The sequence below is a fragment of the Manis pentadactyla genome, chromosome 10 (genome assembly GCF_030020395.1).
Source record: "Manis pentadactyla isolate mManPen7 chromosome 10, mManPen7.hap1, whole genome shotgun sequence".
In the NCBI taxonomy this organism is placed as follows: Eukaryota; Metazoa; Chordata; class Mammalia; order Pholidota; family Manidae; genus Manis; species Manis pentadactyla.
Window position 1 is genome coordinate 53,992,917 of NC_080028.1, and position 22,352 is coordinate 54,015,268.

The 22,352-nt window shown below is 37.0% G+C and overlaps 1 protein-coding gene across 2 annotated transcripts in view; it reads right to left on the bottom strand.

Moving 5' to 3' along the window:
• The window catches only part of TAFA2 (TAFA chemokine like family member 2), a 471,550-nt gene that overhangs the window by 150,035 nt on the left and 299,163 nt on the right, over window positions 1-22,352 (bottom strand). For both annotated transcript variants that reach the window (XM_036894991.2, XM_036894989.2), the window contains exon 2: window positions 15,175-15,281. In XM_036894991.2, coding sequence (XP_036750886.1) covers window positions 15,175-15,280 — 106 coding nt within the window. In that variant the 5' untranslated portion in view covers window position 15,281. The remainder of the gene's footprint in view (window positions 1-15,174; window positions 15,282-22,352) is intronic.

The following is a 22,352-nucleotide window of genomic DNA, read 5'->3' on the forward strand; positions in this document are numbered from 1 at the left end:
AATAGTGAGATCCCACAGTATGGTCACAGGAGCTGTAACTGCATGTCTGATACTCCACATGGATGGATTACTTTTCTGTACTTATTAGTGTACTCTACCTATTACTGTGGCTTGATATCCTCTATATTCTTCAGCATGCTTTCTTCAAATTATTATGATTGCAGGCTCAATTTTTCTTTTGATCCAATATGCAAATATACATTTAGAAGAATCATTTTCTAAATGATTAGATTCGAGTTCAAAAACATCTCTGAAAGATGAGGAAAGATGAGTGGGAGTCATTCTAGCACTTCTAGTACCAAGGTGATAGACCATTTTCATGAATAATACAATTTCTTAAAATTTATGATGTATTTGAGAACTTCTGTACTCATATAAAATAAGATTACAACCCCAAAACAAATTCAAACAAGAAAAAAACCACAAAGGATAACTGTTTTTAAACATTCCCACAACAGAAAGGTTGACTTTATTAGAGCTGCTTTATTTATGTAAGCTGAATATTATTCCTATTAAAACAAAAACTTGATTTGAAATTAAAGGAGAACTCTAATTGCAACCTAAAACAATTGCCAGACCAAAGACAGCTCCGAGAATGACGGTCGCATTTTGAGAGAGGTATTTAATTTCCTCCATAAACAGAGATTTCAACAACTGTTAAGTTAAAGCAGTAAAAGTTCTGCAATTTGAAAATCCTGAGCTGTTCCTCTAGAAAACTAAAGATTCCAGTTCATCTCCTCATGGCTTTCAGCCATCCTTTCCGGCTTACTTGTCACACAGATACTCCTTCTCCCAGCTTGCTTCCATCCGCCTATGCTTTCCCTCCCACTCGAGTCCTTTACTCATCTGTTACACACCAGCCGTCTCCGACTTTCACTGACCCTCTTGGGCTGACACAGACCTAAGCATTTTCTAGTAATTTTACTTTTTTTCAAAATTAAGACGAACTGTTCTCTATCTTTTCTTCTGCTATTTTTCGTATATACATACGCACATGCTTCTCCTTATCTGTCTGTGAATAAGCAAGATTTTATTAAATACTTATTGCTTTTAAATATACAGATGCAGGGGTTTTTTCTTCTAGTTGATGGGGACAGCACCATGATCTAATTCACTGTGATGTCTCTTGACGTCTAAGTTGTATCTGGGATATAATAAACGTTCAACACACATTTGTTTAAAGAATGAATGATGAATAAATTACTAGGAAACAAATGTTTAGAAAGAAATCAATGAGAATTTCATATGACTGGAAATTAATTATCTTCAATATTTGATATCTCTAAATTACTTTGTAAAAAACATTACTTATAAAATGTATACGAGAAATATAACTGAGGATATAATTATTCACATGTCAACATGATTGACCTAAAAAGAATGAAATTTCTTCAATTAAAAAAAATGAACTGATTTACAAAGTTCGTGTAACATAATTTTAGGAATATGTACATTGCAAAGAAAAGAAAAACGGCTTCCCCTGTCTGTGACCTAAATATCTGCAGGCACTAGCATTCTACAGGAGTATTTGTTACAGAGTTTCATAACAATGTTACAGTAGCATATCTTAAGGAACAAGAACAGTAAGGGTGATCTTACTTAAATAATATCTATTTGATGAAAGGCATTTGCAGTTAGAAAGTAACACATAGGCTCTAACTACTGCACACAACCTAATGACTTATTAAAATGACATGCTAACAGGTTTTCTCTCTGAATTCTCTATTAATGGAGCTGTCACTTTTCTCTATAGTTGATTTTCATTTTTCTTCATAACTCTAGTGCAGTTTGTTTCAAATCAGGAAAAATTGGTGTAGCTGATTTTCTCAACATTAACCTTCCAGTGAACTAGTTATAACTTGAAAATACATTATAAAACATCTAGGTTTTTTTTCTACTGACAGGTAGTGCTCCTTAAAATATCCCACAGACTCACATTTGCATATTAATTTCATGTATAGGCAAAGAGTTAAGGGGATGATTATTATGTCTATTATATTTCAAAAGAGAAAGAAAACATTCCCTATTAAACTCATTTTATTTCCAAAGAAATACCTTTCAAAACAAAATATCAATATTTATAGAAGTATTTTCAGTAAAATTTAAATTTTTGTATATAGTAGAAACTATAATAACATGTTCTGTGGCACTTTTAAAGTGCCACATAATGCATTTCATATGCATTATCATTTTTATCTCTACACCAACACAGTGTATGAGCACCTATAATTCTTATTTTATAGATAAAGAAACTAAAAGTTCAGAGCTAATATGTTTCGCCTAAGGGCATTCAATCCAAAAACTTAAATTCTCCTGACTCCAAATATTCTGCTCTTTCCACCACTCTGACCCAGATAAGTACCATTACGTACCATTTCAAATTAGTATTTCAATCTGTTTACCCTACAAATGCAGTCTTTCATGCTCATTGTGAACTTATAATTTATTTAGGGAAGTAGGCATGTTCTTCATGAGTGATCAGCTACTCAGTCATTTTGTTTGGTAATTCAAGATCTAGTCTTGTGTCCTGTTTATTTTATTTTATTAACATCCAAATATCAAGACCAGACTAGAATTAATAAGTAAATGACTTTCTATTATACAGACATCCAATACATTAATGATACAGAAATGGAACTCTTAATATGAAAAAGTTGAAACTACGGAAAATACTAAAAATATTTTCCAATGGCCTGATAACTTTATATTAATACTATTATATATTAAATACTATTATAAAAATGATAGAACAGTACAGAGTGGGATTTGATAAGAAAAACTTTCAGAAGGACCTAGACTAGAGGTCTAGTATAACTGAACAAACATTTAAGTACTTCAGTAGGTTTTCTATGACACTTGAGAAAAAAAACGTAAATAGATTGTAGGATATATGAAAGAACTTTTTCCCTGAAACATTGTGTCATATGAACTCATTATAATGTAGATTACTGATCTTGTAGACTCTATCAACGCCTCTAAGTCGTTAGGGTCTGTTATATCAATATGCTATTAGGGACTTTTATAAATAATGATTAATGATGGAAAAGAGTACCATAAAAAGTTGTCATAGTAACAAAACTGACCAACTCTGGGTCATGCATTTTCAAAAGGGATAGTATCATCCCCGAAAGGGGTGAAAACTTTTTTCATGGGGAAAAAAGTCTCTTTTTCTGTGAATCACAGATATACATATAGCACATAAACAGATATGCAGTTTATCTGTGGTATTAAAATTTCAAGGGAGTGGGAATCAATTAGAAAAAATGTATCTAAAATACTGCTCCTTACAGAGCAAAACTGAAAAAAATTGTTGAAAACACTGCTCTAGGTAAACAAGTATTAGCAAATTCTCCTCTTAAGTTAAAGACTTCTGACTTTTTTGAATTATTGCTAGATGATGATCAGTCATAGAATACATTAAACAAATTCCCCAAAATAATTATGGAATGCTTACTGATAGCTGCATAGTGCCCAGTATATGCCTAGAAATAACTTAAATATGTTTCAAATAATGAATTTTTCAGCAAAAGAGAACAAATGTTTTATAATTTTCATCTGTTTAGTATGCAAATATTCAGTCATACTTGGATCTATCCTCAAAGAGCATATAGCTAAGGGAAAAGTAAGCATTAACAAATAATTATACAAATGATTAACTAATTGTGATCAAAGATGGAAAGGGTGCAAAGTGTTATGTGACCAGGTAACAGACAGGTTAACCTAGAAGGATGAGAAAAGCTTTCTGGGGAAAATACTAGACATGAATGATGACTTCCAGTTAGCTTGACACATAAAGCAATAAAATGTGAAAAGCACACCAAGGGAAATGTGGCATAAAGGGGCCTAGTGCCTTCAAGAAACTGCAAAAGAGAATGTGTCTGCGTCATACTGAGTAAGAGGAAAAGTATATAAGGGAGAGGACAAGACAAATCACACAGGGCTTTGTCAACCAAGTTCCAAGTTTGAACTTCTCCTTAAGGATTCTGCGAAGAGAAATAAAACCGTCAAATAATTATTTTTAAAACCTCACTTCAGCAGCTGTACGGAGAACTGATGACAGTCAGGAAATTTTGGATAAGAGAATTGAAATAGTTCAAAAATGATAAAGGCCATGGAGATGGAGAACAACCAATCTCCAGATTTGAAAACCAATTAGGAAATAACACTAATAGAATTTTATAATTGATTGGATATGGATAAAGATGTCAAAATCAGAACAAAATCTTTGAAGAAAGAGACTATGAAGAAGAAATACAAATGAGGGGGGCAGGAAAACACTTAGAAAACAAAAATAGCATACAGAAATTAAACTGTAAAAGAAGATATAAAATTTTGAACAGGTTTGGGCAATAAAGTGTAGAAAGCTCCAACCCCTAAACCCCCTCCCATCCACCCCCAAAAAATAGAACAAAAGGACAGGAAGAAAAGATAAGACAGACAAGTTCAGGAGGTCAGATGGCCAAATAGGAGAACCAGAAATTGAGAGAGGAGGTAAAACATAAAACAGAACAAAAAGATAAAAGCATTAGTTAAACACAAAATATAAGTCATGTTTTCCAAATCTAAGCCTGGAAAGATGCACCCAATAATTAAAAGAAACAAAGTCTAGACATTGACTAACAATAAGTTTTTTTTAATTTAAGATTAGCCAAACTATCTTAAAAGTATCCAGATACTACATTCCCACCTCCCGACCAAAAAAATAAGTTTCCTAGCCAGTAAAAGGACCAGACTGGATTAAAACGCAGACTGTCTGGGGCCCTGAAGCTCGGCTCTTGTATACTATATACTAAAGGACTGACCCTGCAAAATGAAAACTCCGGTTAACATAACACAAAGTGTTAGTCCTTTATAAAGAGCTCTCATAAAACCATAAAGAGACACAGGGGTCACCTAATAAAAACAATGGGGAAAGTACATGAAAAGCTACTTAACAAAAATATTAGTGGTAAATGAACCAATAAAAATTTATCATCTTTAGTAAATAAATATTGCAAATAAAACAGAATGAAATTGACAAAGATGAAGGAGAATGATAAATCCCAGTTGACAAGAGTGTGTAAATTCCCTGTGGATGGGAATGTAAACTGAGATGTTTGCAACTTGACAATATATTTCAAAATGCATACATTTTAACATGTATAAATTTTAGTAAGTGAACATACTGTAAGTATATTAGATTGTTTTTTATTAGTGCTTTTTACTTTGCAAATATTCTAAAATGAACATAAATTATTTTATACTTAACAGTATCATTGTCAAAACATAATTTTAAAATTTAAGTCATTCAAACTCATAATTCCATCATCACAAATCTACCCTAATAAAGAGATATAGGGAAAAATAACTACATATACAAATGTTCACTGCAGCATTATTTTTGCTAGAAAAAAAATGCATAGCTCAAATACCCAATAATACAGAATCTTAAATAAATGTTTTCACAGGAAACATGAAGAAATGCTTACAACATAATAAGAAAGGAGAAAAATCTGTGGATAAAATATACTCTTAATATTATTATATGAATAATATTTGAAATAATAGTGATATATGTATAGGATTATAGGTGTTTTAAAGTTTCTCCTTTATATTTTTATGTATCTCCCAAATTTTCTCTAACAGTGTAGGATACTTTACGTTCTGAAAAACATAAACATTATTTAAAAATTATATTATACTTGAAGCCAATATAACATTGTATATCAACTATACTTGAATAAAAAATATATAAAAGTAGAATAAAATAAGCCTTACAACCCTAAAAAAATAACATTAAATTATAAAGCATTTAAACTGAAAATATACAATGAATGTGACCAAGCTTTAAGTGTTATATAAGGTTTTCAGTAGATCAGTGACAGAAACACTGAATTGGCAAAGGAATAATTCAATAAACAGAAAATGAAAATAGTTTTAAAACCAACTCTATTGGCTAGTACTCAAAACATAAATTAGCATATGAATAAGAGACTATATATCAGGACCTTCTAATTTAACAAAGTTATTTTTTAAAAATTGGTAGCCAATATTTTCACAGTGATACGATGGGAAGTTTTATATACCTCTGTGAGGGAATGAAAAGTAATTTGACAATATGTATAAATATTCCTGTGGCAGGTATTTGTCATTTTCTTCCCCAACATTTATATTCTATATTCCTCTCTATACTGAAGGGAGCTGGATGCTTAGGTAGTAGATTTCTTAGATCCCCTGCCAGCTGGTTTCTGTTCAGATTCTGCCCATGGGCATGTGACAGCCACAAAGATATGTACTTGGATCTCCCTCAAAAGAAGCCACCGAAAAGAGCACAGTTGACTGAGAGCCTCCAGCTGCCCCACCTGTGGACCCATCCTAGGCTCGCACCAGGGCCTCACTCCCTGGCCTTCTTGCCCATTACGGGACTCGCTCCAAAGGGCAGCCTTTGCTCAAGGACTCCAAACTGGCCTGGCCAAGATGCTTTCAAATCCATGCTGACGTTTGAGGCTCTTCATCTCAATCTGCCTTCCTTTCTTCTCTCACCAGTGTCAGGTCTTCCCCAAGGTCTGAAGGCTCACCCCCAACTACTTCTGCTCCCTGCCCTTTTATACCTGGAAAGCCTTTACCCCAGTACATTTCTTGGTCATTGAATTCCATCTTGGGGCCTCCTGCCTGGAGGAAAGCACTCATAACAAAGGAAGACTGAAGGAAGAAGCCATCTATTTTCTTCCTGCTTCTGAAAATATTGAGGGTGAGCAGCAAATTACACTAAAAAAAAAATTCCCATAGCAGGATTCCATATTTACAGAATTAAAAACCACACAAAACAACAGTCCACTGCTTAGGGAAATAGTCTATTATTAATTGTCAGGAAGGGGTTCCTCTGCAGGAGGAGGGGTTGTAATCAGGGAGAGGCATAAGGAGCTCTGAAGGGCGACAACATGCTAGACCTTATCCTGGCTGGTACAGTTGTTTGCTTTGTAATTATTCTTTTGAGTATACATATTTGCTTTATGCACTATTCTCTAAGCATGAAATATCGTAAAATAAAAAAGAGAAGAAAAAGTCGGAATACAGAAGGGTAAACTAAGAAAACAGCAACCATACCTGCATGGTTTAAAACAGCACCATTGCCTCCAGGCAGCACAGTCCCTCACACACTAGACAATATCAATAAATGTATGAATGAATAAATGAAGTAACACCAAGCTCTCAGACATGTTTTTTCTGTTCATAAAATAAACCAAATGAAAACAGGTCCAAATGCTATCTAATAATTACTATGTGGAAGAATTATGGGTAACTTGATTTCTCTTCTTGATACTTCTCTTTGGTCAAAGTTTCTCAAAGAAACATGTATTGCTCAGAAAAAATAATAAAATAAATAATTAAATGTGTTGTTAAAAATCCAGAATAAGGTTCAGTGTATATCCTGGCCATTTTTCTTCCCCTTAGGACATTAATTCAATTGTTTTTACAAACAAGATCCTTAAGACATTATGAATTACAAATAAGGATTTTTAAGCTTTGGTACAAATCATAACCAGCTATAAACTGGCCCACAAAAAAAAAAACCTTGTCAGATCCTAGCTAAACTGGACCAATTTTAATTGTAAGAAAACCAGCTTTCAGGATGTGGTCCCAAAAGTCTACCCCAGCTCCAGCTCCAGGCTAAATGAGCACGACCAACCTCCTTGCTTTTTGCTCCCCAGACTCAGTGATCTAATTTTAGCCCCCGAGCATTGTGTATCTTCTCATCTCCATACCTCACACAGGCTGCTGCTCCTACCTGCATGTCCCTCTCTGCTTAAGGCTCCTCCCCGTTCAGATCTCAGCTCAAATGTGTCTTCTCTAGAAAAGACTACTATAAGCCCCCTCCACCCATTTTACAGTGTATATTCTCTTATCCTGAAATTTTATCTTTACAGCACTTTAATTCCATTTGTAATTAAATATTTATCTGATTATCAGATTAATGTTTTTCTTCCTGACTTATACTGTGAGTTTCACAGGGCACCGGTCAAGTCTGTTTTGCTGACTTTTATATCTCCAGAATTTGACCAACACTTAAAAGACACTCAATATAGATTTTGTTTACTAGGTAGTTGGTTAGATAAACAAACTATCAAATGAACCAAGAAACAAATGAACAGCTACCAAAAAAATATCTTTAAATGGCCAGTCTCTCATCTAGGCTTTGAACTAAAAATCATACTTAAAATGTTTCTTTGAAAAAATTCCATTGAATCAAAAGTTCTAAATCAGATTAGTCATTACCTTGTATAACAGTGATGATAAGATATGTTCAATCTTAGAGAATCAATGAACTTTTTTGGTTTTCTTTCTGTATGTGTAACTCTCACCTCTTTCACACTAAATACAGATCCTTTTCTAACCCAGATACCCAATGGTGACTCATTCTCTTTAGTTTAGATGTGATGGGTAGAGGAAGAAAAGGCAAGAAAATGTATTAGCCTTCTAAGATTAATGACTAGAGTTTCCTGCTGGGAACTTGGGGTCCTAAACTGGAATGTTTCCTCTCTGATTCCTAATATCTGAGACTGGACCTAATATAATTGCTTCCAAGGGGGAAATCCTGCTTATACTTTCTGACTGGTTGTCACAGTGCTCTGACCTAATCACCACCCACTAGCAAAATGCCCAGGTCAATGCCATCATGAAAATTCAGGATGATTCTCTGTGGCACTTTGAGCAGTAAACTTGTCTGTGTTTGGGGGTGGGGGTGGGTGTTGGGGGTGGACTTTAAGTTACCAAAGCTCAGAAGACCTAATTAAGCATGTGGCTTTTTCTGATTTTCAGATATCTCATTTTTCAAGTCTAAATGCTCTGGATTTCTACAGTCTTTCTCTATCATGTTCAGAAAACAGAATAATGCAATTCTCCATTCAGTTGCTCTTGAGAGTACAAGGCTATTGGAGAGATATTTATTCTATCCTTTCATCTTCTACATTCACTAGTTCTGTAATGATCTAATCTACTACCACTGTCTTTCCAGACTCTTCTCTACGCAAATCATCCCTCTTCTCCATGCATGCTACTACTTGAAATCACTCATACTGACTGCTGCTCTGCCTGGAACATCCTTCCTCCAGATATTTACACAGCTGCCTCCATTGGAAACTTTAGGTCTTGCCCAACATCCTTGTTTAAAATTACAGTCCCTCCTAGACACTTCTTATACCTCCTTCTGCCTTTGTTTTTTTTCTACAGCATTTATACAATTAAACTGTTTCATTTACTTTTTTCCTATCTATTTTTCCAACTCTAGGAAAATCCAAGACAATATTTTCCTCTTTATGTACTGTTATATTCTTAGCCCTTATTGCAGGTACTTGAAAATGATTAAGTAAAACAAATTGTTCATCAGAATTATCCAGTGAAAAATACTCTTGTGAAAACTACCAATAGACTATGAATCTAGGAGGACTGACTCCCAGAAAGGCGGTGCTTTTACCAGGGCAAACACAGTCCTGCCAAGCATGAGGCTACAGGTGCTGCCTGTGTCAGTCCCAGAGACCAGGAAGAAAAGAAGAGTTACACACTGATGGGTTCCATGACCCGGTTAGTCATATGGAAGAGGGCAGCTGCTGTGTACTGGGCAGGGAGAAAAGTACTAGGCTCTGAAATGATCTCCTGGGACATTTCTTGGCATCTGCATGCCCAGTTATAACTATAAATTTGAAAACACAGCAACACAATACTCAGAGAATGATAATCCAGGGCTCAGGAGCCTCAGTCCTGGACCAAGCAGCAGGGAAGTCTCCTAGGTAAGCAGACAGACATGTCAGCTGAAGGAGAGGGGACTCCAAGAGGACTAGAGGAGTAGACAGATTATGAGGATCAATAATGACCCTGGTACCAGCTACATTACTGTGGGCCCCTTTGTTCCTCCCCCAGTACATTTTCTTGGAAAAATTGTGACCAGCCAGAATCTTTGATAAGCTTTCCCTGGATGGTGTGAACTGTGAAAAGCCAGTGGATCTGAGGGGTATAAGTAGACAGAAGTGGAGTACAGTTCTTGATGCATTACCACAATCCTTTTTACCAACCATGCACCTTTTCTCCATTTGCTGTGAATGTTGGTAAGTTACAATTCACAGCCCCTCCCCTCTTTGGAGGTTCACCCTCTACTAAAGAGGAGTCACTTGCACAGGAAGGTTACTCCCTACCACGGGGAATAGATTAACTGGCAAAGACCAAAGGACACAAGAATAGAAACAGCCATCCATCCTGTCTCAAGGAAAGTCCAAGTTTGTGCAGTAATTCGTGCTGCCAAGCTTCCTTACAGGACTTGACCAGGCTATCTTCCAGCTGAGATTCTATTTGTGTTTAGCTTTATCTCCTGCTCTCTCCTGCTGCCCTCACTCTCCCTATCCTGAGAGCACTCTTTCAGTAAATACCATAAGCAAGAATTCATGAGTTACCTCTGCTTTTACAGAGTCTTACCTAAAACACGTGGCAATATGTAAGTCATCTCTGAAAGAAAGAACCCTAAGCATAGGTCTTAAAAATCTCACAAATAGGATCCAATGAATATGAGCCCACAGATTCTTTTCAACAAATCACAAAACCCTACAATAAAGCATCATGAGTGAGAGTCACCAGGAAGAAAATACAAAAATTTCATAAAATACAATCTTCAAATTAAATACAAAAGACATATATATACAAAATATGTATATATAGTATATATAGTAAATGTATGAAAAGAGGAAATGAAAAATATGAGTGAGAACAAAAATATATCAAAAGCAAGTCAATTCACAAGAGAAAAGAAGATGTTTTGGTAGTGTATAATAGATGAAATTAAAACTCAACATATGGCATTAATAATACTTTTCTGGGTCTGTCTCCTAAGGCAAGTGAACAAAAGCAAAATTAAATTAGGACTACATCAAACTAAAGTTTTTGCACAATGAAGGGAAGTCCATTAATTTCACTTACATGTAGAATCTAAAAAAAAAAAAGAACAGAAATATGCTCATAAATAGAGAACTGGTAGTTACCAGAGGAGAAGGTACAGAGGAATGGGCAAAATAGGTGAAGGAGATAAAAAGGTACAATCTTCCATTACAAAATAATAAGTCACAGGGATGAAAAGCATAGCACAGGGAATACAGTCAATAATATTGTAATAACTTTGTATGGTGACAGATAGTAACCACACTTATTGTGGTGAGCATTTCATACTGTGTACGGTTGTCAAATCATGTTATACACCTGAAACTAGTATCGTATACTAACTATACATCAATTGAAAGATAAATAAATAAAACTCAGTGTATGGATTAAAGAACAGATTCGACTCCAGAGAACACAGAGCCAGTGGGGTCGAAGGACCTGAATAAATATCTAAGAATATAGCACAGAGAGTGCTGAAGGGGAAAGATAGGAAATAAAGGTTGAAATACACAGAGTGAGAAAGCTGACATGCACCAAATCAGAGTGCTAGTTTAATAGAGACAATGGTGTAGAAGCAATATTTCAAGAGACAATGCCTGAAATTTTTTCAAAGTTCATAAAAGACCCCAAGCCATAGATTCAGTAAGTTAACAAAATCCCAAATGGCATAAATAAAAAGAATAACTATTAGGCATGTATCATAGTTTTATGGAGCAAGACTGCCTAGATTTGAATTCTGCTTCTAATAGTCACTACCTAGGCAACATGGGACCACTTAGTTAATCGTTAATCTTTCTTTGCTACAGTTTCTGATCTGTTTGATGGGTTCAATAATAGTAACTGCTTCATAGATTGTTATGAGGATTAAATGAGTTATTATCTGTAATGCTCTTAGAATAGTGCTCTTGTGTTTTTAATATTCATCTTTATTACTTTCACCTTGAACGTTAATTAAATGCAGGGTGCTTTGGATCAGAGACACATTTCTTAAAATTACCTCACAATAAATAGCAAGTGAAGTGGCCTCCTGTGTTCTAACCCTTACTCATGAGGAAAGCCAGGTCACATGTCCTATAAGCAGTTCAACACTCTACAGGTGAGTGACAAAGAAAAATTGATTTTTCCCACTTATATACATAAGAGACAATCATTCTCCCCCATTCAGAAAGGAGAGAAATATCTTCTCCTCTTTTGAGATTAGATGAAAAGGATCCTAGGTTCCCACTCTAACCTTCTGGAATGTAAATACATCTTTCCAAGGCCAAATAAACCCAGGTGTGCCCCAGGTCTGGGTTTAGTTTGTGCCCCAATCTCTCTGGCACCTTGAGAGCTTAACCTCTTGGCCTGTACCAAACTGTAACCATTTAGCCCTCTTGGGAGATAGTGGAATTTTATTATCTTTTAAAATCAAAGTAATTAACTATACAAATGACTAGAGATCTGATCTTCATATCATGCATACAGTCTCCTGGACACGAGCACTGTGAAATCCAGGGAAGTTTCTTTTCCCCACATGTGCCTGATAAATACTAAGAATTGTTTGTTAAATAAAATAAAATTAATAAAGTCATAAGATAAGAGCAGAAAGTAATGAAACACAAGAAGATACAAATGAAAGGATCAACAAAGCAAGAGTTGGTTCTTTGAAAATTTGATAAAATTGACCCACCCCGGTGAGACGAATCAAGAAGAGACATGACCCAGGTAAGCCCAGTCAGACAGAAACTGGGGATGTAACTACAGATACAGCAGAGATTACAAATATAGGAAGAAAATACTTTAAACGGTTTTATTACTACTACCACTTTGCAAACCCTCTGGCATTATCTGGCAAGATTGAAGATAGGCAGGCCCTGAGACCCAGCAATTTTGCTCCTTAAAATGGCTCTTGAGAAACCCTTGCACATGTGCATCAGTACAAGACTATCTATGGAAGTGCTGTTCATTGTTCAGGAAAATAGAACACCAAATGCTCATGTAAAAGGATATAAATACATGACTTGTGGTGACTTCATACAACAAAATATGGAACAACAGTAAAAAAAAGAATAAACTACAGCTATAGGCCATCAACTCTAATGAATGCCACAAATACATTGCTTGGCAAAGTGGCAAATTACAAAAAAAATACAGTACAACACTGTTACGTAAATTCAGAAACAACCAAAATTCAACCATATGCCATTTGAAGTCTATAAATACATGGTGAAATTATAAACAAAGGCGAAGGAATAATTTAGACTAGTGGTATCTTGGGGAAGGAGGCAAAGGAGTAAGATCAGAGTGCAAGACATAGCCAGTTTTAAGAGTATTAGAAATGTTACAATTATCAGTTGGGCGGTGAGCAACTGGTGTTCATTTTATGATCATGTCCTAAAACTTATATATACACTACTCTTCCTCTTTTACGTGCAAAATAGTTTAAAACAAAAGAGGTGTTTTCCATGGCATATATAAAAGAAAGAAAGATGGGGAGAAGGGCAAAGGAAAGGGGTGGAGAAACATTTCCCAAAATCTTCATCCAAAGTATCAGTGGCAGGGTGGGAGTGGAACAGCAAAATGACACAATACTCTATCTTCTAGAACGTACTGGGTTTGGCACTTTCAGTAGGTTTTCTGACACAATTTGTAACCTTTAATGCTCAGGGAGTATTTTCTTGGCAAGAAGTTAGAAAAGATCTTAGCTTAAGAGCACAGACCATACAACAACTTAAAAATTCTTAAAAAGTACCTTTAAAAATTGTATGCAGTATATACTTAGGGACAGTCTTTATGAGTGATTCTCTTAGAAATGCTATCACTAGGCTTTGAAATAAAAAAGTATTTTGTCATGGATGCTTGCTTCACCAGTGTGACACCCACAGTTCCTATGAATCCCCCAGCTTCTCTCAAATCTTCTCTCACAGGCTGGGAAAGGACACTGGGGTGACCATCCATGCAGGACAGAAGAGATGATATATCTTCTCATGTTAAACCCAAGACAGGTGGACTGACCCCAGTGGTTTGCAAGTCTTTTTAAAAGATAAATATTTAACACTAACTTAATCTTAGGTTTGGTTCAGTTGCTAATTTGGAGGCATGGAGAAAAAACGTCTTTCTCAACATTGTTTTAATTTTATGCTAATATCAATTATTAAAGACAATTTAAAGTTTGCTTTGTAGATGTGTGCTTTCTTAGGAAAGAAGAAAACTCTTACGTGTGTGTGTGTGTGTGTGTGTGTGTGTGTGTTGTTTGTGTTGTGTGTGTATGAAAATAAATACCCAATGGGGTAAAAACAGGATTATGAAGTAGGAAAGATCTCTTCATAAAATTCTCTTATTTCAAAAGATGTTTTGTTTTGGTTTTAAACACAACGGGAAAGATTTTGTCTTACAGACATCACTCCCCCACACCACATCTCTCTCCCCTTCCTGGGTTTCATGTTTCCTTTAAACATATGTAAGCAACTTAAATGTTACAGACCTCAAGGCAGTCTTAGCCCCCTCTTCACCCAAAAATAAGAGAGCAAGTTGCTAGTCTCTAGACTTTACAGAGATCTAAAAATGGAATTGTAAAATCATATTTCACAGAAAAATCTAAGCTGACTTCTCAGGTTATGAATACCTGATTATGGTAGAGACAGTTCAGATAGAGCCCCATTTTAATTCATTTGGAAAAGGTAGTTATTCATTATACTGAGTCTTATGCTCAGGAAAGAAAATAGAAAGGGCATAGTTTTGAGCTGTCAAGCTTAACACATGTATAAAACAAATATTCTCACTCTGTTCTATGGCAGAATTGAGCCTGCTGAATTTGATACTAGGATAGAGTCTAAGCAGTGGTCAAAAAGATACTCTGGCATGAAGAAATATGATCTACAAAATGCACTAAAGTGAAACTTACATATATACATAGTATTAAGATACAGGTCATTAAAGATGCATTCACTATGTGAATGACTGTCATCTGAAACTCATCTTTATTACATGCCAATTCAACATGTTAACATCACTACCTTAAAAATGGAAATGACAAGGGAAAGGCAGAGTCACAATTTCATACTCTCTGAACTCTATTTGCAGAGATGGCAGTAATCCTGGAAACATTTAAATAATCATGCTTCCCCTATCAGAGCCATATTAAGAATAACTCTCTCTGCATTTTTACTTAAAGAGAATTGCCAAGGGGGACCCATATCTAGTAAAATTAACAGACCAGTGAAGACAGAACATGGCAGTCTCTGTTAACAGGAGTCACCTTCCACAGGTAGCTAAGAAAACACAAGAGCTTACCTTTATGATGGTTTGCACTGGATACAACTTTCCCCCACAAGGTTATGATAAATATTATTATTAGCAGTTTTCCTTTTGTTGCTTTCTGTAAGTATCTCTTACTCATCCTGCAAATAAAAATAATAATAAAAATCCTAAGTACATGGAACCATTGCTTTTTCATTATAATTACACTACATTTAAAGCTTCCCAGGACACTGAAAATTGCTTTTTTGTGCTTTAAATGCATTTTATTGTCTAGAAACTATGAAGAGAAAAACTGAAAGTTTTCCAAAGTACCTTGACATGGTGCAAGAGATAAGAGAGGCACTATCTCAGTCAGTCTTTATTCACTTAACAATAGCCAAAATAAACTGGGAAACATGGCCATTTCTCTCTCCATGTAAATATAGATTTAAATTATTCATAAAATCCAAGATACAGTTGTTTGAATAATCTTGAAGTGGCTTGTTTTTAAGATTTTTACTTCTTTTTTTTAAGATTCGTCCTTCAAGTCAAATGGTCAGGCTGAACAGTTTAAATAAAATGTATTTGATGAATTCCTGCACAGAATAAAGTCAGTTCAAATCTATTTGTCCTTATGTGCTTTTTAAAAAGCCACCTAATAACTTCCTTATTGTACTAAAGAAGACACACAGATGTTTTAATATTGTTGGACTCCACCATGTTGCAGTTTATCAAAGGTAAGAGAAAACTGGAAAAGCAGAATTTATATGCCAAGTTAACATTTTCAAGTTGAGCCCATAAAACTCAGGAAAGCAAAGAAATGTCATAATAAGAAAACAGCTACCTACAATAAAAGTTCAGCATCTACTTTTCTAGTACTTTTTATGACATTATTTCAATTGTTCTTCACAACAAATTTGGGATATTGGTACACTTATCCCTGTTTCTTAGATAATGAAATTTGGAAATTTGCCTGAGGTCACATTTAATGACAGAGTAAAAATTCAAACCCAGAAATGTCAATTCTGAAGTCCTTACATTTGTTACTACATTGCTAAGGGGTGAGCAAAACTGATACAAATTTAATCCATCTGCATATTTATGAGGGAGATACAAATCTCTATCAGGCCCAGTGACTTCTTAAATTCACATCCTATACCGAACTCCATTCTTGTTTGACCTATGGGTTCTTACCTTAGTTCTAATGTCTAGAACTAGAACGAAGTTCTCGTGTTCATGAGGTCACTTCTTGACCTACCCTGATTCCTCTTCCTCTAAAATAAAGTTACCCTTTTCCTCAAACTTTTGCTTCCAAAACATTCCACATCCAAGAATATAGTTCAGTGGTAGAAGTGATATGATGGCAGTATAATTTTGAAGAGGAACCTCTCACATGGATAAATGCATGAAAAATTTATTATTACATATTTTAATATGGCTATGCTAAATTTCTTGGGGAAGTCGTACATACTAATTTCAGTGTATGATTCAGAACATGAATCACTCCCAAGTCTGACTATCTGGACTTACATCCATGCTCTACTGGACTTCCAGTTATGTGATCTTGTGTGAGTTACTGGGTCTCCTGCTTCAGTTTCTTCTTCTGTTATATGGGATGAAGCATCTGAGATGCCTGGGCTATTGTTTGGCATGTATGAAGGCTCAATGACTATGAGACTGGAGAACATTCAGTCACTTGGATGTTATGTTTGGTCCCTGAGGATATGAGAGGCCAGTTCCATTTAGGAGGTGATTAAAGGGAACTTCAGTGACAACAACAGCTCCAAGTCCTCCATGGACCTTGGTTTTGTGGCATGATGTACAAAGGGATATGTGTTTGACTCTTTAGATTAAATTGCTTGGCTTAAAATCTGGCTCCCTGCCTAGTGTAGAGACTATATGACTTTGGACAAACTACTTGTAACTTGAAGTATTTTTGTTGTCATTAAAATGAGGATAATACCTACCTCATAGTATTGTTACTAAGAAGACCAAATGAGATAGTCCATGCAAAGAGTTTAACACCATACATAGAAATTAGTAAGTGCACAATAAATGTTAACCATCACTAGGATCACTACTTGGTCAGTCCAGCATTTCCCTCGGAGCATCCTGTGAGGCATCAATTCTGCAGAATGTTAATGCAGAACCAACAAAAGACAGAGGGAGCAAATATGTTTGTGAAATTCTAGGTTCAACAAATCTAACCAGATTTTTTTTTAACAAAAGGCATATCTGAGTGTGCAGCTTCTTCCAGAAACCTTTCTCCACAGAGTAACACAGGATACAGTGCACTCAGGAGAAATAATCTGGTTTAATGTTCTCTCTTTATAAGCCAATGCCCACTTTAAATCTCCCATTCTATTGCCTTTGTTGCCTATTGGCACTCTTCTTACTAGTTTTGCTATTGGATTCTACTTTTCCTCGCATATTTTCAAACATTCTACCTCCCTTTCCACATCCAATCCCTGCAACCTTATTGTGCTGTGTATCATATAACAGAATGAACAGTTTAGTAAAACTTATCTTACAAGAAGAGCTGCTTAGCATAATTCTTGATAATAGCTTTCCCATAGCAAATGGCCTCTGCTACAAGGTCAATGACCCATTGTATTTTCCATACCATTGTTCACGCACCAAATGGGATGACGGAACTGACAGCTGGTCAAACTGCCAACTAGACATGTAGAAACAAAAACACCCACAAAGTAGCCAGACTGTCAAACTAAGAAAGGAAGGAGAAGGTAGATCAAAATTTGGAAGTCTGTACAGACCCCTGCCTTCTCCCTTTCCACACCCCCCACCATCAACCCTGGACGGTTATTTACCAATTCTACTTTCTAAATATTCCTTACCTGTATGCATTTATCCTCATTCCTACTGCAATATTGCAGTTCAGACCGCCAAAATTTCTCATAGGCTACAGCCTCCTAACTGGACTTCCTACTGCCAATTTTGCCATCCTCTGGAAGTGATCTCAGGGTCTTTGTCTGCCTTTTTCATGACTCTATCTGCAGTGTTTAGTACTTAGTAAGTGCCTGATAAATACTGCTGACTATGAGGCATTCCTTATGCTTTAGTCAAATATGTAACTATAATCATGATATGCTTTTCATGGGATATGATTAAAACTTTCACATGACTCCCTTCTAATATTCAGGAAGAAAGTAAAAGCCATAACCATTAGCAAAATGTAAAAAACCTGTATCGTGGTTGAAAAAAAATCTTTTTGACTCTTTATGTCTCCGATCTTATTTCATGCCCTCCCAACCCTCCACCAGTGTCTCTCTCTCCACACACACTCAAGGATGAAACCTTGACATGCTCCCCCGGCAGCAGCAGCTCGCTAGGAGCACAAGAATCAGCTTCACTGAGAAAAGGTAACCTGGGCAGTGAAGGATGTTGAAAGTGAAAAGTTGTCAAAGTAGGGGACTGACAATTAATCTTCTGACTTTCTCCCCTTCTTCCCTTCTGTATTACATGCTTCAGTTATATTCACTGGGATTTATAAGACTTCTGGAGGCTTTTAAAGTCCTTTGCCCCCCACCTATGTTTAAAGTACAAGTAATTGTAAATTAGCAAGAATTGAAAAATTATTGTGCTACTAGAAAAATCACTTCCCCTTAAAAACAGAAAGCACATTTAACTGATCTAAAGAGGAGAAGATGCAAGGGGAAAAGTTGGGGGAGCCTTATATACAAAGGGGCAAAAAGCCAGAGCCAAGAAACCAACCGCCTGGTCTCTTGAGCTTACAGCCCTTCTGCAGAAATAAAGGCCAGAAAATGCAATATATATATATATATGAAGTTCTTTTTAGGACACTTTCCTACATTGATCTAATATTTATATCAATCTGCTGTTTATTAAGTGCAATGGCATGGACTTTAACAGCTAAATCTAGAGCAGGAATTTACCCTTGAAATAGAATGCTCCAATTGATAACCGAAATTCCTCTTCTCCCCATGGCAACCAGGATGATCCTTACAAAAATGTAAATTAGATCCTATTGCTCCACCTTCCTTCTTGCTTAAAAACCCAGACTTTACCTACCTATTAACATGAAAGGAAAACATAAATTTCTTCCCGGAGAGAAGGCTCATCATCATCTCTGCCCTGGATATCTCGGGCCTCATTCACATCTGTTTCCCCCTTTACCTACACTCAGCCACCTCGGCCTTCCCTCTGCTCCTTTGTCGGAGAAGGTCATCAAGAGGATGTGACCACAGGTTGATGTGCACGCCAGACGGGACACTTGGGGGCTCCTCACCCACCTCCCTGTCCTTGGAGTACACGCATGTTCTGCCCACCGTACCCACAGCCAGAACCATTTCAGGGACAGAGCCTTGAGAGAGCAATGTGTGGTGGGGACGATCTGGACGGTATACATGACTGAGCCCAGCTGACTCCTCTGTATGAACTTTTCAGATTCTAGCAGGTGGGTGTGTGCATCTCTTTGTCTTGAGGCCAGCCAAGGCAAGCCTTGTGAGTTCCCTTGTTTATTACAACTGCCACCTACCAATTTGGAGTGGCCTGTCTTCCCTCGCCCTTCATTATGGGGGCCAGTTTCAGATTTCACCTAAGAAGCTCCCAAGGGTGGGGAGCAGCACACTTGTGCCAAGTTCATTCTGCACTTTACACTAAACATTAGCTCTAACTCAAAGCCTTTCCCTCCAGTCTGCGGAGTGAGTTTCTGTTCATCATCACCTCCACAGAGCACACCTGCAGACTATCCTGCCCTCCAGAGCCTGAGAAACTCACCCCACAGTCTACTTGCTCCCAACATCCTGCATGCAGTATTTTCTCTCATACTTACAATATGAAATTATCTTATTCATGATGAGAGAGGGAAAAAATGGTGAAATAGGAACGCAAGATGGAAACCTCCTCCCACTAACCCTGAAAATGACCTGAAAAATGCAGGATAGACCAGCTACACCTGGTGAAGAAGAGGAGAGCACACAGAGAAGGATGAAGTGGCAGAGCCACAATCAATTGGGACCCAAACCCTTCTCCCATCCCAGCCCCCAAGTGGGAGCAAGAGGAACAGGGTGGGGAGGGATAAATACTGAGGAACTCTGCACCCCTGACCCTGGAGATCTGCTCTGGAAGCATGAGTCCACATTGCACTGGGTTCTGGTGATTAGCAGGGATGGACACCAGGGAGAGAGAGAGCCTTCTGGGAGGCTGAGACTTCAGCTGCTTGTGGAGGACAGGCACTCTCTGGCGATCGCACTGAGACATAACACAGATGCAGCAGTTTGAAAGATTTACCAGCAGCAGGAAGGGTGCCAGAGGAGCAAGGGTTGGACAGAGCTTCCTCTGCAGCAGAAAGGGCAGGTGGACAACACCTCCCTCAACCCAACTGGCATTCACAGGATCCCCAAATACTCCATTCCGTTCCCCTCACTGGTGATTCAGCTCGAGGCACATACCTTTATGCCTGCCCACCCAGCCCACTGGGCCCAGCAACTATCAGACTTTTCTGCCTGGCAAGTGGTGGGGGACTTTGCTGCCTGGTAGGCAAAGGAAGGCTTTCCCTACTTTCTTGGCCCTTCTCAGCCCAATTGGGGAGGTACTTGCAGGAGCCAGCTCCAAACACTTCTTCTGCCTCACTGGCAACACAGCCCCATGCCTCGCTCCTTAAAACCTCCCCACTCACCTGATCAGCCCAGCACCTCTGCCTTCACTGTGGGGCAGGCAAAGGGCAGCCACCCACAATGATCCCACCACTGCTCAGCTCACAAAGGGCTGGATGAGGTGAGCTACCACCCTCTTCTGACAGAGATCAGCAACTGCCAGAAGAAAGGTAGAAAGGTAGCTCCACCCACAGCCCACCAAAGGAAAACCAGACATTTCTGAGTAAAGATTATTGAACTTCTGGGCACCACAGAACACCTTCTTCATAAAACCATTACTCTCCAAACCAGGAGGCATAGTAGATCTATCTAATAATATATCGAACAAACACAGAAACCATGACAAAATGAGGAGGCAGAGGAATATGTTCCAAACAAAAGTATAGGATAGGACAACAGAAAGAAGGCTGAATGAAACAGAGATCACCAATCTTTTGATAAAGATTTCAAAGTAACAGTCATAAAAATGTTGACTGACCTACAAAAAAGTATTGACAATCTCAGGGAGGATTTCAACAAAGAGAAGAGTTGAAAAAGAGCTACTCAGAGCTGAACAATACAGTAAATTAAATGATACATACAATGGAGGGAATGAACAGATTGCTGCAAGTAAACAATCAATGAGATGGAAATTAAAGAATGGAACAATTAAGCTGATGAACAAAGAGAAAAAAGAATCTCTAGAAACAAGAAGATGCTAAGAGAGCTGTGTGACAGTATTCACATAATAGGGGTATAAGAAGGAGATGACAGAGACAAAGGGATAGAAAGTCTCTTTGAAGAAATAATTGCTGAAAAATTCCCCAGTCTGGAGAAGGATATAGATACCCTCGTCCTGGAAGTACAGAGAGCTTCTAACAAAAAGGAACCCCAGAAAGACAACACCAAGACATATAATAATTAAAATAACAAAGATTAAAGATAAAGAGAGAGGATTGAAAGCAACTATGGAGAGAAAAAGGATTATTTATAAGGGAAACCAAGAGCTGGTTCTTTTAGAAGATAAACAAAAAAGACAACCCCCTAGCCAGACTTATGAAAAAAAAGAGAAAGGATACAAATAAACAACACCAGAAATGAAAAAGGAATAGTCACAACTGACACCACAGAAACACAAATAATTATTACAGAATTCTATGAAAAAGTATATGCCAATAAACTGGGCAACCTAGAAGAAATGGACAAATTCCTAAAAAAACACAACTTTTCAAGACTGACCTAGAAAGAAACAGAAATCTGAACAGACCAATTACTAGTAACAAAACTGAATTCCTAATCAAAAAACTCCCAACCAAAAAATTCCAATACCAGGTGCCTTCACAGCTGACTTCTACCAAACATTTAAAGAAGAGCTAATACCCATCCTTCTCAAAGTATTCCAAAAAGTAGAAAAGGTCAGAATACTTCCAAACCCATTCAATGAGGCCATCATTCTAAAACCAGAAACAAAGACAAAACAAAATTACAGACCAATATCCATAATGAATATAGATGCAAAAATCCTCAACAAAATATTAGCAACTTAAACTTAAAAATCCATCAAAAGTATCATCCATCATGACCAAGTGGGATTTATTCCAGGGATACAAGGATAGT